We start from the raw sequence: 16,004 nt of genomic DNA on the forward strand, positions 1-16,004 counted from the left end.
CTTCTAGATCCAGCCCCTGTCTGTCCCTTGAAGGGGTGAGGTCGCTAGAGAGGCCTGGGGAAAGAAGGACGGAGGTCGAGTTAATATGTTGCCTGTGTCAGTGAGATAAAGGAGTCATATGCGGGTATATGTACCAGTTATGTAAAGGTGCACAACAGTAAAACTACAACTCTGTCTAATTATGGGCTCGACATAGGGCTTCCTTTACTCTGATACCTCCTGGTGTGGCTGCTATCACTACTGTCCCATTTCACAGGTGAAGCAACTAGGGCTCAGAAAGCATGCAGAGGACCATAAAGCGAATTAGGCCTTTGCGCCCTACAAGCTGTCACGCAGAGCGTGACCCCACTCCCTGTCCCCACAGCACTGCCGCCATGGACAAGATCCTGGAGGCGGTGATGACGTCGTCCTACCCCGCAAGTGTGAAGCAAGGGCTGGTGCGTCGGGTGCTGGAGGCGGCGCGGCAGCCGCTGGAGCGCGAGCAGTGCCTGGCGCTACTCGCATTGGGCGCACGACTGTACGTGGGCGGCACCGAAGAGCTGCCGCGCCGCGTGGGCTGCCAGCTGTTGCACGTGGCGGGTCGCCACCACCCCGAAGTCTTTGCCGAGTTCTTCAGCGCCCGCCGGGTGCTGCGTCTGCTGCAGAGTGGCGCTGGCCCACCAGGCGTCCGCGCTCTAGCCTGCGTGCAGCTGGGCTTGCAGCTGCTGCCAGAGGGGCCGGCAGCGGATGAAGTGTTCGCGCTGCTGCGCCGCGAGGTGTTGCGCACCGTGTGCGAGCGCCCGGGGCCCGCGTCTTGCGCGCAGGTGGCGCGGCTGCTGGCACGGCACCCGCGTTGCGTTCCCGATGGCCCACACCGCCTGCTCTTCTGCCAGCAGCTGGTGCGCTGCCTCGGCCGCTTCCGCTGCCCGGCGGAGGGAGAAGAGGGCGCCGTGGAGTTCCTGGAGCAGGCCCAGCAGGTGAGCGGGCTCCTGGCGCAGCTGTGGCGCGCGCAGCCCGCCGCCATCCTGCCCTGCCTCAAGGAGCTGTTCGCAGTCATCTCCTGCACAGGTGCGTGTGCGGAGGGGATGCACGTGCGCACGCAGGTCCTGGATGGGTGCCCGGCCAGCTGGCTGTATATTCAGATCCTTCTGCACGTGTGTGCCTAATGCAGTGATGTGGCTCGTGTACGCACAGAATGAGTGATTAAGTGGAGGGGCAAGTAATTATTTTATTTAGTCAGTAAACCCAACGTAAGCCCCTGCTGTTCGTTGTACCCCGAGCATCGCATCGTGTTGGAGACGCAAAGAGAAGTGTATTGCCTGCTGTAGCACAAGGATTAACATGGACATGGAGGAGAAATAGGGTCTGAAGGCGCCAATAGGGAGAACCATCATGTGCCTTGATTGAGTGGTTTTCATAGAAGTGGTGGGCATTAAGCCACATCTTCAGAGAGAAATAGCATTAGGCCACATCTTCAGAGATAAATAACATTAGGCTGCAGGAGTAAGGTTTTCTGGGCATACAGGGGCAGAGGTCTGGAGATACCATGGAGCCTGCAGTGCCCACTCTGAAATAAAAGATCTTGGTTGTCCTTTGACAATTGTGAAATGTGTACAGTACAGTTAAACCTTGAACAGCTTAGATCTGAACGTCATAGGTCCACTTACTCCCAGATCTTTTCCTGTTTTACTACTAGACTCAAGGGTTTCTAGACTCTTCTTAAAATGCTATATGACGTCACTCATCTCTGAGGCGTTGTTTGTCTCCCCAGCAGATTGTATAGTACAGTAAAAAATGATTATGCAGAGTTTGACTCTGTGTGTGCCTCCCTTTCACACCCATTGTTCAAGGGGCAGCTACAGATTAAAGGACTGAAATAAATAAGTGCCCCTGTTAGGAAGAACCATGTGTGTGTAAAGGCTCTGGATCTTTCTAATCTCTAGGCCTCTTCCACCTAAAGAATACCTCCCCCCAATTTTGTGTCCACATGTCATTCCTACCTGGTCCACCCACTCATCATTAGCCCTTCTAAAGGCCCTGCCCATACACCCTCAGCTAGGGATAAACGTTTTGTTTCTTGCCCAGCACAAGGCATCGGAGGCTGTGATGATGTAAGAGGCAAGAAGACGGCTCTTTATTTGCTTTTCACAGAGGTCCAGCCTAGTACCAGTGCAGCATGAGAGCATGGGGTGATGGGGGAGATGAGGGGCCTGCCTGCTCCACTAAACAAAGCCCAGCTTCCTGTTCCAGAGGAGGAACCGCCATCTAGCGCCCTGGCCAGCGTGGTCCAGCACCTCCCACTGGAGCTCATGGATGGTGTCGTCCGGAACCTTAGCAATGATGACAGCGTGACGGATTCCCAGATGCTGACTGCCATCAGCAGGTGCAGTGCCAAGAGCCAGGTGGTGGCCAGGGTTGGGGGTTCCTCACTCTTCTTCCAGAAGTCCCTTCCACTGGCTGGGTGCTGGGCGAAATTTATAGTCAGAGGACCTGGGTTCTCATGCTTGATCATGCAGCAGCTGTTTCTTGGTCCTGCTCTGTGCTTGGCCCTGGCCTCGATGTGGTTGATATAGAGATAAGTGCCCTTGTGATGCTGTGAGGCAGAGTGGTCCTGCACCAGCCAGTGAATCTTCTGAGCCTCCAGTTATTTTTCTATAAAAGGGGAGGTAGGTGGTAGTATAAGAAGCTGCCAGGGTCCTGTGGGTTTGTATAAGAAGGTAAAAGTACTGTATGAAGTGCTTTCTGCATCTGACAAACATGATAAACAGAGTTTGGATGTTTTTAGCTAACAGAACTCCTGCACATCCTCCACCTCATTGAAATATCATCTTACTTTCAAAATAGTTACACCCACCTGCCCACTTATCCCAGAATATACCATCTACCGTCTTGCCTGCAGGCCTTAGCCCTGGCAGGCTCTATCATCTGGTACGCCTTCCCTGCCTTTCTTTCTATACCTGTGTGCAGCTCTACCTTCTCTACAGGGCCCACTGCTTTCCTTGACTTTGTGTGTGTGTGTGTGTGTGTGTGTGAAAATACATAGCAAAATCTACTACCCTCCCAGAGTTTTTAGACATAATGATTTAACATTAATTAAATTCTCATTATGTCAACATTCTCATTATTTCTGTACTAGTTCTTTCACTTCTAATTACTTAATCTCTTTGCTTCCTAATCCATCTTAGTTCCCTAGTACTGCTATAACAGGAATAGTGGAGAAGACTGGCTCTAACAAACAGGAATTTATTCTCTCACATTTTGGGAGGCTTGTTGTTATTGTTTGGTACTGTTGAGTCAAATGTGACACATAGTGACCCTACGAACATTAGATCTGGACCATGTCCTATCCTGGGCCCTCCTTAGCATCTCTGACATACTCTAGCCTATTGCTACAGTCATTGTGTTGATTCATCTTATTGAAGGTCTTCCTCTTTTCTACTGAACCTTCATCTTCTTTAACATGATGTCCTTTTCTAAGGACTGCTCCCCCAGCAGTGTGCTCAAAGTATGTGAGACAAAGTTATATCATCTTTGCCTCTAAAGAACAACCTGGCTGCATTTTCTCCAAGACTTGTTAGTTCTTTTGGTAGTTGATGGAATATTAAAGAATTTTCTCCAATATCACAACTCGAACGCATCAATTCTTCTTCTGTCATCCTTATTGTCTAACTTTCAGATGCATACCAAATAATTGAAAAGACCTTGGCTTTGATCAGGCACTCCGTAGTCTTTAAACTGACATTGTTTTCCTTCAGCGCCTTGGAGAGGTCTCCAAGATTTACCCAATTCAGTGTGTCTTTTATTGATTTCCTGAATGCTGGTACCAAGAATGTTGATTGTGGCTCCAAGTAAGATGAAATAATTGACAATTTCTGTCTCTTTCCCATAAATCATAGTGTTGTCTGTTGGTTCATTGATGGAGACCTTGTTTTCTTGATGTTGAGATGTAATGTATATTGAAGACTGTAGTGCTTCATCTTCCGCTGCAAGTGCTTCAAGTCCTCACTTCTAGCAAGGAAGGTTGTGTCATCTGCATAATGCAGATTGTTCATGAATGAGTTTTCTTCCAATCCTGATGCCACATTCTTCCTTATAAAGTCCAGTGTCTTGAATGATTTGCTCAGCATACAGATTGAATAGATATGGAGAAAGGAGGCTAGAAGTCTGAATTTAGAGTGCTTGCTCTGGGGGAAGATTTTTTTCCCTCTTTTGGCTGTGGAGGGAGGTCCTTATCTCTTTTCAGCATCTCTTGGCCCTGTGCTTCTTCTAAATCTCCATGTGCCTTGATATCAGTCTTCTAGATCTGGGAGGTTCTTAGTACAGGGACCCCAGGTCCAAAGGATGCAACTCTTTTTTCTTAGTAGGAATCAGATCCTTCTCTTTGCTCACTTCTATTTCTTATCTCTTTTACAGTAAATATGATACAAGTGATGCCCCTAGGAAACACTGTTAGATGAGGGTTGTAACCTGAATAAGGGTATTATGTCCCACCCTAATATCCTTAAATTTGACTGGCCAATTACATCATAGCTGTACACATTACATCATAGCTGTACATTGTCATTACATATTATACAATGATATCCTTAGAGGCCGTTGAGAATCATGGCACAGCCAAGCTGACATATATATTTGGGATATACAGTTAAATCCATGATATCCCATCACCTGACTTCCAAAATTCATGTCCTTAAAACATGTAAAACACTTTTACTCCATCATATCAATCTAAAAATCTTATATCAACTGCCAACTAAATCTCATCCTAGGGCAAAACTCCTAGGATCTAGAAATCTCTAGGAATCTAGAACAGAATTTATATTCTGAAATAAAATGGAAGAACAGGCACAAGGCAGGAATTTCTGTTACAAATGGGAGAATGTAGAGGGAAATACAGAAAAACTGGCATCAAATAAGTAGTTATTTTAGCTTCCAAGGTTTAAAAATGATCCTCTGTCTCTGAAACTGCCTAGGCAGTTACTCTTCCTCGAGATCCTAGACGTTGATATTTCTGTCTACACTCAGAGGGAAGCCCTTCAGCCTTGGGCTTCAGCTCAACCTTCTCATCCCACTGGGTTGGAAACTCTGCTTCCTCAGCTTTGAGGGGACAATATTACATCCTCTTAGTCCATTTGCATGGCAACCTTACCTCCTTGCCCCACTCCCCAAGTTTAGGTGGCAAACATGGTCCCATTCTCCCAGCCAGTAAGAATGACAACTTCACACCCAGAAATGAGTGCATGAAGCTCTGACTTTTTTAAACCCTGAAAGTTGTAGCTTTTCCCTTTGAAATTCCAGTGACATGGCCCCCTGTTTAAGACTGAGACAGTTCTGTTTCCTATGCTACTTGTCTATTCATGCTCTGCTTCCTTTTACTTGGCCCCTTGACTCTCTCTGTCACATCTAGAGGAAGGTGCTGGTCTCCTTTCTACATCTGTGAGCTCAGCTTTCCCTGAAGAGATCCAGCAGGTTCTCAGTACAGAACTCTGGGTCCAAAGAATATGCTCTGCTCATGGCTAGTCTTTTTTGGTGATAGCCAGATACTGTCTTTTTGCTGGCTTTTCTCTCTTGTAACATAAAAGGTGATGCATACCACATCCCAGGAAAATGCCCCTTACATTCAGTTGGGGTTGTGACTTTGAGTAAAAGGGTTGCATTCCACCCTATCCCTTTATAACTGATTGGCTACTTGTACCAGGTCACTTAGATTGACTTAGATCATTGGGGATGACTACATCATTACATAACTGCCACGTGACATCATTACAAAGCTGCCAGACTACTGAGAACCACAGCCCAGTCAAGTAGACATGTTTTGGAGGGGACACCAGACTTCTCACTCATGCTTCAAAATAGCTGTTTGCTCTTTAATATTTTATAAATTCTTTTAAAAGTAACACAGCACTTAAGTGTGACAATATTCTTTGGGTTAAACTACTATGTACTTAGTTTGCAATTGACTTCAGGGGATAGTTTTAATTCAATTCTTGAAAGTAACTCAGAGCTCTTGGGGACTCCTTCAGACTCAATAGTTACGGTAGGTCTGGATTCTTTAGGAATTTGAAGTTCTGTTCTACAGCTGTGCCCCCCTCCCTTTAATAAGGATTTCTCTATTATGTTATTGATCAGAATTTTCTGTAATAGTGGCTGGACGCCATCTATTTCCTATCTAAAGGTAGGGGAAGCAATGGTTTGTGTGGACACACATTCCTATAGTCCAATTCCTTCTCTGATTCCAGGTTTTGGTTTTTTTATCTTTAGTGGTTAAGGATGTGGCCTCCAGAGGTAAACTCCTTGAACAAGTTCCTTTGTTTTAGTCTCTTCACCTATAAAATTCAGTATCCTGGAACCCACCTTAAAGAGTTGATGTGAGGATTAAAGAAGATAAAACAAGATGATGCAAGTACATAGAACAATTCCAGAAATATAAGCAGTTATTATCATAATTACCATTATTTGCTCTGTCGGGTTTTTTTATTATCATAATTACCATTATTTGCACTGTCCTTGTCTGGCTGCATTACAGCAGGATACTGAGTATCAAAATAATGATTACAGTAACATATCATGAGCACCTTGTGGCAGCTTTGTGCTCAGTCCACAAAGGGATTGAGTTGTGGTTCAGATGAGGGAAATATGTGTAAAGCAGAACAGTGCCTGGTGCAGAGTGAATATACAAATGTTGATTATTATTCTTTCTTTCAGTCTATACTATAACTCTGTGAGGTAGATCTTGCCCCCCTTTTATAGAAGGGGGAAAATCAAGGATGAGAGAGGGGAAATGACTTGTTCTGGGTCACACAGTGAGGGCTAGCAGGAGTTGGAGTTTCAGACCCAGAGCTAGTGCTTCCTCTGCTCAGTGTTAAAGTCCCTTCCTGCCTTGGCAGCCCCAGTGTGGTAGGATGAAGCTTGGAGTTCTGAGAGGGTTTGGGTGCCTGCTCCGTGGACTGTGAGCCTGGGGGTTTCCTTGGTGTCTCATTGGGCCCACTTGCATTTCCCAGAAGCATCATGTTCACCTCATAAGGCGCAGGTCCCCTGCACAGGTGTGGGTCAATATAGGTTGCCAGGAATTATCATCAGTCCTTGGGCTGTCCTTAGGTATTTGGGACTTGTCCCTGTGTCACTGTCACCCCCCCCCCCACGCCCCACCAGGATGATCGACTGGGTGTCCTGGCCTCTGGGGAAGAACATTGACAAGTGGATCATTGCACTGCTCAAGGGCCTGGCCGCTGTCAAGAAGTTCAGCATCTTGATCGAGGTTTCGCTCGCCAAAATTGAAAAGGTTAGTGGCCCCTGTCCTAGCCCAGGCTTGTGCTTTCCCATTAGTATATTGCCAATTGCAGTGCCAGCCTGGGAGGCAGGATCCTGGGGCTACTGCCCCTCTCTGGGTCCCAGGCTCCCTCCTTTCAGTTCTCTGACTGCTTACTGAGGTGCATAGGTCTTTAAAACTTTTGGTCTGTGCTCGCTTCGGCAGCACATATACTAAAATTGGAACGATACAGAGAAGATTAGCATGGCCCCTGCACAAGGATGACACGCAAATTCGTGAAGCATTCCATATTTTCGACCCTGAAATGAACCCGTCTGTAACGAAGGCTAACTCCTAACTCCTTTCACCTACAAATTTCGTCTTTGGATACAAAGCTAAGTGGATAGTCCTTACCGAGGGACTGTTTCAAAAGAGGCAGGGAGAAGAAGAGGAAAAAAAAAAAACTTTTGGTCTGTCCAGCCATCCAGTAGTCATTTACCTGTCTTGCTCTCCTTTTCTGCATCCCATCCATTCAGGTTTGAGAGCACCTTTGCGCCCTTCCTGAGTCAGTTGCTTTGACTCTGGTGTGACTTTGGCTGGACCCTACCGCCACTCTCAGGCCTGGGGCTGCACTTGGCCTTGAGGGCCCCTTCTGAATGAGTGCCTCTCTTCCAGGTCTTCTCTAAGTTGCTGTACCCCATTGTCCGGGGAGCCGCCTTGTCTGTCCTCAAGTACATGCTTCTGACTTTCCAGCACTCTCACGAGGCCTTCCACCTGGTAAGGGTCCTGCTGTCTCAGGAACAGATGACCTCACAGCCCTCACTGGGCCACCTCAGGAGGCCAAATGTGCTTTGTTAAGGGATTCAAAGAATCAGAACTCAAAGCCCATGACCTTGAACTTCCGGCTGTTAGGACCAGAGAAAAGTCAAGACCCCCTTTTACAGACAGGAAAATGAGGCCAGATTGTGTGACCTCCCCAAGAGGGATACAACAGAGTGACAGAGCCTAGAACTATGATAGTTAATGTTCCTTGGTCACCAGCTGCCTGCCAGGCCTGGTGCTAAAGGCAATACCCGTGCGCAGACTTGTTTCTGTGGACTTGATTCTCACTCTGGCGATCCTCTAGGGCAGAGGAGAACTGTCCTGAAGGGTTCTGGGGCCATAGATTGTCACAGAGGTAAGTTGTCACCTCCTTTTTCCTACAGAGTGAGTTTGGACTTTTTTGGCTAGCTAGCTGGCAGCTGCTAACCACTGCACCAACAAGGCTCCTTGGTAAAGCCAATGTTGTTGTTATGTGTCATTGAGTCAAGTGATTCATAGCTCTGAACCTTGTGCTAGCCTGAGCCAATCTCACTATCTCTGACACACCAACCCGCATTACCCCAGACACTGTGTCAATCTAGCTCATCTGGGGTCTTCCTTTCCCGTGTTGTTCCTCCACCTTCCAAGCATGATGTTCTTCTTCAGGACTGGCCCCTCCTGGCCATGTGCCCAGATTATGTGAGCCAGAGCTTCAGTCTATGTAGTAATTAATTTAACTTCTAACATAGCCTCTTTTTTTTTTTTTTTAAATGTGGAAATTTTAGGTTAGAAAGGTTTTGTCATTTATCCCAAAAGATCCTTAGGAAGTTTAACTGTGACTGTGACTGTGACAATGAAATAAAAGAAAATGTGTCAGAGATCATGAGGATGGAACAGGATAGGGCGAGGTTCAAATCTTTTATTCATAGGGATGCTATGAGTCATACTCGATTCAGTGACACCTGGTAGCCACATAGCTGGAGATGGTGTGGCATCCACCCCGGTGTCTCTCCTACTGCACCCGCTGCTCATCTCTCTTCCAGCTTGATCACCTCTCTGTTGTCTTCTTCTGGGGCCACCTTTGAGAAGGGTAGCCATAGTGCCCAGGGAGCTACTCTCTTCACCCTGTCTGTCCTCTCCAGGGTTCACCCAATGGGGCCTTTGTTTCCAAAACCCATTTTTGTTGCAGTGGAAAAGCACAGAACCAGGAATTGGCACTTGGCGTTGATGCCTAGCTCCACCATCTGCCAGATGTGGGAACCTTGTCCCAGACACTTAACCTCTCAGAGCCTAGAATGGGGTAAAATCCTAGGCTGGGAGGAGAGAATTAGATAAAGTAGAGACTTGGCAAACATTTGCTTCCTTCTGTCCTTTTTCCTTGCTCCAATACTTGTGGCCTGACTCCATTGTCCTGGGACACTGTGGTAGAGCACTCCTGTGGGTTTGAGAATGAAATCCATAGCTTGGGGAAAAGAGACAGGCTTTGGGTTCGATCAGACTGATACAATACCTTTTACTTCTATAAACCAAAAAACCCCACTGCCGTTGATTCTGCCCAGAGTCACTATGAGTCCGGAGGACAGAGCAGAATAGCCACATAGTGTTTCCAAGCCGGCAATCTGTCCAGGAGCGCACTGCCACATTGCTCCCACAGAGAAGCTGGTGAGTTTGCACTGCTGACCTCATGGTTAGTTTAATACTTTAACCATCGTGCCTGGTACCTCGTGACTGTGAAATCCTTGGTGAACTGTATGACTTTTCACCTTAATGTTGTAGTTTAAAATTGCTGCTCCCAAAAGTCTGGTGAGGATGAGTGAGCCGATTAGGTGTGACATGCTAGACTTGGAAACGCTTCGTAGAAACAATGATGGTGTTTGCTCTTTGAAGTGCCCACTCACTCTGAGGGCCGCCATCCCTGACCGTCCTGTAGCTTCGCTCCTGGGGAGGCAGAGGAGCCCGCCCTTCAGGTCTATAGGTTCCTCGGGAAGGTCAGTTGGCTGAGGTTTAGCAGCTGGGGTTTGGCCTCAGGCCTCCTCTAAACTCTGTGAAAAGAGTATTACTTATCCCATTTTACAGATATAGAGACTGAGGCAGTCTTTTAAAAGGAATCTTATCTTTAAAAAGGAGTCATCTGCCAGTAGAACTTAGTGCTCCCACGTCAGGGAAACAGTGGACAAAGTGGGCAAGTCTTCCTGCCTCAAAGAGGTCTGGGTAATTGTAGCAGTGACCACAGTTCAGTGTCCCAAGTGGGTAGATAGGTGCTGAGCCTGTCCCTCTCTGCTCTCACAGCTCCTTCCTCACATTCCGCCGATGGTGGCTTCTCTGCTCAAGGAGGACTCCAACTCGGGCACCAGCTGCCTGGAGCAGCTGGCAGAGCTGGTCCATTGCATGGTGTTCCGGTTCCCGGGCTTCCCAGACCTGTATGAACCCATCATGGAGGCCATTAAGGTGAGTGACAGTCCCCTGTGTCTCCTTACCCCACTATTCAGGGGTGCCAGCACAGCTCTTGCTCGTGCTGTAAAATGCATTGGTGGCTGCTTCCCATTATTTGGTCCCTAACAGCCTCCCGTCACCTCCTTAGGCCCATCCTGTGCTTCAGGTACACAAAATCACCTCCTGCTTCCCAGCTAGGTCATTCTCTTATGACTGCTTTGCACCTTTGCATGCTGCTGTTGTTAGGTGTTACTGAGGGGGCTCTGACTCATGTATACAGCAGAGTGAAGCTTTGCCTGGTCCTGTGCCGTCCATGCTGTGCTTAAATCCGTTCTTGCTCCCACTGTGTCAACACATTCCACATTTTTTTTGCCAATACCACAAATCAGACACATAATTTCTTCTTATTATTAGGTGTCATCGAATCAAGTACAACTTATATCTGAGTCGTACTCAACTTGCATATGTTGGTCTGAACCCTGTGCCATCCTCATCCTCTCTGGCACACTTGAGCCCATTGCTGCAGTCACTGTGTCAGATCTGCCTTGTTGAGGGTCTTCCTTGCTTTCACTGACCCTCTACATGTTTAAGCATCATGTAGCCTTTCCTAGCAAATACTCAAAGATTTGACAGAGGTTTGTCATCTTTGCCTCCAAGGAGCATTCTGGCTGTACCTTCTCCAAGACATGGCCATTTGTGCTTTTGGCAGACCATGGGATATTCAATACTTGTCTCTAACACCACAATTTATTGAAAAAAATTCAAAGACATCAACTCCTTTTTTGTCATCCTTACTTATTGTCCAGCTTTCAGATGCATTGCAAGTGATTGAAAAGCCCATGGCCTGAATCAGGTGCACCTTAGTCTTAAAATGGACATCATTGCTCTTCAGTAATTTGGCGAGGTCCCACACAGCAGACTTGCCCAATGCAATATGTCTTCTGATCTGATTGGTGGTACCAGGGTTGCTGATTGTGGGTCCAAGTAAGAGGAAATCATTAACAACTTCAGTCTTTTCTCCATCTATCATGATGTTGTTGCTTATAGGTCCAGTGGTGAGGATTTTGGTTTTCTTGACATTGAGATACGGTCAATATTGAAGGCTGTAGTCTTTGACCTTGTTCAATAAGCGCTACAAGTTCTCCTCGCTATCGGCAAGCAAGGCTGTGTTGACTGCATAATGCAGGTTGTTGGAGTCAGTTGACCTCTGATCCTGATCCCACATTCTTCTTCATAGAGTCCAGTTCCTCAAATGATTTTCTCAGCATACGGATTGAATAGGCATGGAGAAAGGATACAACCCTAACACACATTCTTCCTGATTTTAAACCATGCAGTATTCCCTTGCTTCTTTTGAACATCTGCTTCTTGGTCTAGGTATAGGCTTTACATGCGCATACCTAAGTGTTCTGGGATTACCGTTCTTCTCTATGTTAGCCATAATTTGTTATGATCCACACAGTCAAAAGTTTTACATCATTAATAAAATACAAATAGACATTCTTCTAGTATCCTCTGTTTTCCACCAGGATCCATCTGACATCAGCAATGATATCCCTGGTGCCATGGCCTCTTCTAAACTGAATTTGAACTTCTGGCAGTTCTCTGCCAATGCACTATTAGCAATATTTGGCAATATTTTAATGATCTTCAGCAATATTTTGCTTGCATGTGATATTAATGATATTGTTAACTAATTTCCACATTGTGTTGGGTCACCTTTTTGGGGAATGAGAGTAAATATGGATCTCTTCCAGTCAGTCAGCCAAGTAGCTGTCCTCCAAATTTCCTGGCATAAACTGGTGAGCACATCTTAGATATTCCTTATTAATTCCTTAAGGCAACTGAAAATAGTTTGAATCAGAGATATGTTAGTCTTTAAAGTGACTTCCTTGCTCTTTTATTTTTCGCTTTTGTTCTTTAAAGAAGCACATAACAGCAGATTTTGCCCATTGTAATAAATTGTTCAATTTCTTGACTGCTCTTTCCATGGATGTTGCTTGTGGATCTGAGTAAAATTAAATCCTTGACAACTTCAACCTTGTCTCTCTTTATTGTAACTTTTACTGACCCAGTCGTGAGGATTTTTTTTTGCTTTCCTTGTGTTGAAGTGTAATCTATACTGAAGGCTCTAGGCTTGGGGCTTCATCAGTAAATGCTTCAAATTTTTATTTTCTACAAGCAAGGCTGTTAATGAGTCTTCTAATCTTGATACTACATTCTTCTTCATATAGTCATGAAAAGGACTTCTTATAGCTTCTCAGATTATTTGTTCAGCATACAAATTGAATAGATATGGTTAAAGGATACAATCCTGACCCATACTTTTCCTGATTTTGAACCATGCATTATCACCTAGGGTTTTTTTTTTATGGTGAGAAAAATTTGTATTTAAAATTAGTCATCTGGACTCAGTTTAGGTGATCCCAATTTTGTTGGCAGCATTCAAAGCATCATAGTCAGGAGTAAGTTGAACATAGGCCTTTTTCTCTCCATCAGGCCTGATCAAGGTGTTGACCTTGGCCACATCAACGTCATAGAGCTTCTTTACAACTTGTTTGATTTGGTGCTTGTTGGCTTTCACATCCACAGTGAACACAAGTGTGTCGTTATCTTCTATCTTCATGGCTGACTCAGCTCACCTTGCTTTTTATAACAGCTGATTGTTGGCCTATGTATAGGTTCCACATGAGCACAGTTAAGTGTTTTGGAATTCCCACTCTTCAAAATGTATCCATAATTTCGTATGATTTACACAGTTGAAGAGTTTTGCCTTGCCAGGGCACTGCATAGGCTGTTCCAATGGCACACCCTTCTCTTGTTCTGCCAGGAAACCCCAGAACTCATTGCTGTAGAGTTAACTCTGACTCCATTGGGTTTTCAAGGATGCAGATCTTTATGGGAGAACATTGCTCATCTTTCTCCCACACAGCAGCTAGTGGATTTGAACTGATAATTCAGTTAGCAGCCCAACAGGTAATGGTCTGTGCCACTAGGGCATCTCCTCTTTGCTAGCTTAGCTCCTACTTACCCTTCAAGGCTCTGCTCAGGTATTATTTCCCTAGGAAACCTTCCCTGTTGACCTTCAATACCTTTTCTCACACCTCTGCCCTCACCACACACCAGTACTAGGGTCCTCTGGGTCCCCCAGCCTTGGTGCATCTCTTTGTCACAGACTGGGTGTCTGTCCTCTCAACCAGACTTTGAGTACTGTGGGAGCAGGGACTGTTCACAATTGTTCACATGACAAATGGGCCCCACTGGGAATTAGGGACACAGGCAGGAGGCAAAGTGAATCTCTCTCACTGAGGAGTTTGTATCTTGATAATAGGTGACAGACTTGTAACTTTGATCTCAGCAATCTATGAAGATGTCCATGAGGTGAGCCTAGAACAGAATGGGGAGAGAACCCCTCCAGTGTTAGAAGAAGCTACCAGGAAGAAGGGCTTCTGAGCTGTGCTTGATCTAACAATACTAATAATAACTGACTGACAAGAACTAGCATTTGTAGGTAATGCTCCATTGGAAGGTGTTGAAGATCATTAGCAAAATTTTTCTGGGGGAGGTAACACTTAAGTAGAGCCTTAAAAATAAATAGGTGCTCTCCTGAAAAAATAGAAACTTTTATAGTTAGAAAAACCCTATGTAAACATCTGTATTTTTTTTTGTTGTTGTTGTTACATTCACAAGAACTTGATAAAGTAGATTTTAAGGTCTACTACAGGTCTGTCCAGGAGAGAGTGAAACCAGGTTTCTCCTTGGAGACAAGGATTTTGAAGCTCCTTCTCACATACTTTAGGCATGTTGCCCAGAGGGACTGGTTTTTTGAGAAGGACATCATGCTTCGAAGAGTAGAAGGGCAGCACAGGAGAGGAAGACCCTGGATAAGATGGATTGACATAGTGACTAGGGTAATGGGGGCAGGTGTGTCAGACAGTGAAATTGGCACAGGATTGAGCAGGGTTCTGAGCTGTTGTGCACAGGGTCACTATAAGTCACAGGCCACTTGATAGTACATACCAACAACAACAAATGTATAGGTCAGTCAGATGTAGAAGTCTTCTAATAAGCTTTTTGCTCAATTTTACAAATGACTTGTCACATTTGGATTTGAAACTGTTTTACAAAACTTGGATTTTTCTTCAGAATTAAATCATACTTCTAAAAAAATAAACAACCCCCCCAACACACACACACACACACACACACACACACACACACACACACATGAGCAGTGATGTCACTCTAGAGACTAAGGTGCGTCTGATACAGGCTATGGTCTTTGCAATCACTTACTGTGTGTCAGAGTTGGACAATGACTAAGGAGGGTAGAAGGAGAATTGATGCATTTGAGGTGTGGTCTTGGATAAGAGTATTGAATATACCTTAGATTGCTAAGAAAAGGAACAGGTTCAACCTGGAGAGAGTTAAATCAGGCTGCTCTTTGAAGGCAAAGATTCTGAGTGGGGAGGAAATGTGGACTAAGTGACTAACCTCAGTAACTGGTGGCTCATGGGACAGGAGGTGAGGCTTAGGACCTGTACCCAGTGGGGTCTGGCATGAAGACTGCTATATAAAGTCAGGACCCTAAAAAGGCATTACTGACATTGGGGGGATATGTGTATGTATACACCCCCCCCATTTATAGGCATTTATATGTAGACAAATACACGGTGTATACACATACATAAAATATACACATATATAGGTGACTTAGGGGTAAGATAGGGAACTTTGGTGGCCTAGTGGTAAAAATCCCTGCTGCAGTTCCCAAAGGCACAGTTCTAGTCCACTAGCTGCTCCATGGAAGAAGAATTGACAGTGTCCTCCCTTGTGATCAGTTGCCTCTGAAAACCCACTGGAGGGCTGGTTATGGATCACTTCTCACTAGATGGTACTCAGCAACAACAGTAGTAAGATAGTTAGCTCTGGTGGCTTAGGGGTAAGGTATTGTGCTGCCAATCCAAGATTGTCGTTGTTGGTATGTGCCGTCAAGTCACTTGTGACCCATACTGACAGCAGCTCTGAAGCCTGCCCTGTCCTGAGCCAATCTCACTGATTCCAACACACCTACCCCCATTACACCAGTTATTGTATCAATCCATATCATCTGAGGTCTTCCTTTCCTATACTGGCCCTCCACCTTTCTGAGCATGATGTCCTTCTCCAAAGACTCATGGCCACATGCCCAAAGTATGTGAGAGAGAGCTTCAGAAGCCTTGCCTCCAAGGAGAATCTTGGTTTCACCCTCTCCAAGACACACCTATTTGTTTTCTTGGTGGTCCATGGAATGTTCAAGACTCTTCTCTAGTACCACAACTCGAAGGCATTGATTCTTCTGTCATCTTTAGTCATCATCCAGCTCTCTGATGCATAGCAAGTAACTGTGAAGACCATGGCCTGCACCTTAGTCTTTAGACTGACATCATTGCTTTTCAGTATTCAAAATCACATTGTTTGAATTGACCAGCTGTTCCATTTAGATAACAGAAATGGCAAAGGAGGTTGAGTTTTCAAGCATGGAAATACAAAGGAAGAGGAA

General features: G+C 45.5%; 1 protein-coding gene across 1 annotated transcript in view; it reads left to right on the plus strand.

Moving 5' to 3' along the window:
* Positions 1–374: 374 nt before the first annotated feature.
* Positions 375–16,004, plus strand: part of USP35 (ubiquitin specific peptidase 35) — a 31,438-nt gene continuing 15,808 nt past the window's right edge. The window contains exons 1-5 of the mRNA XM_006882891.1: positions 375–1,047; positions 2,230–2,362; positions 7,132–7,261; positions 7,904–8,005; positions 10,319–10,477. Of these exons, the coding sequence (XP_006882953.1) occupies positions 375–1,047; positions 2,230–2,362; positions 7,132–7,261; positions 7,904–8,005; positions 10,319–10,477 (1,197 nt within the window). The remainder of the gene's footprint in view (positions 1,048–2,229; positions 2,363–7,131; positions 7,262–7,903; positions 8,006–10,318; positions 10,478–16,004) is intronic.

This window comes from Elephantulus edwardii, unplaced genomic scaffold (assembly GCF_000299155.1).
Source record: "Elephantulus edwardii isolate Elephantulus edwardi_28Jun2011 unplaced genomic scaffold, EleEdw1.0 scaffold00025, whole genome shotgun sequence".
In the NCBI taxonomy this organism is placed as follows: Eukaryota; Metazoa; Chordata; class Mammalia; order Macroscelidea; family Macroscelididae; genus Elephantulus; species Elephantulus edwardii.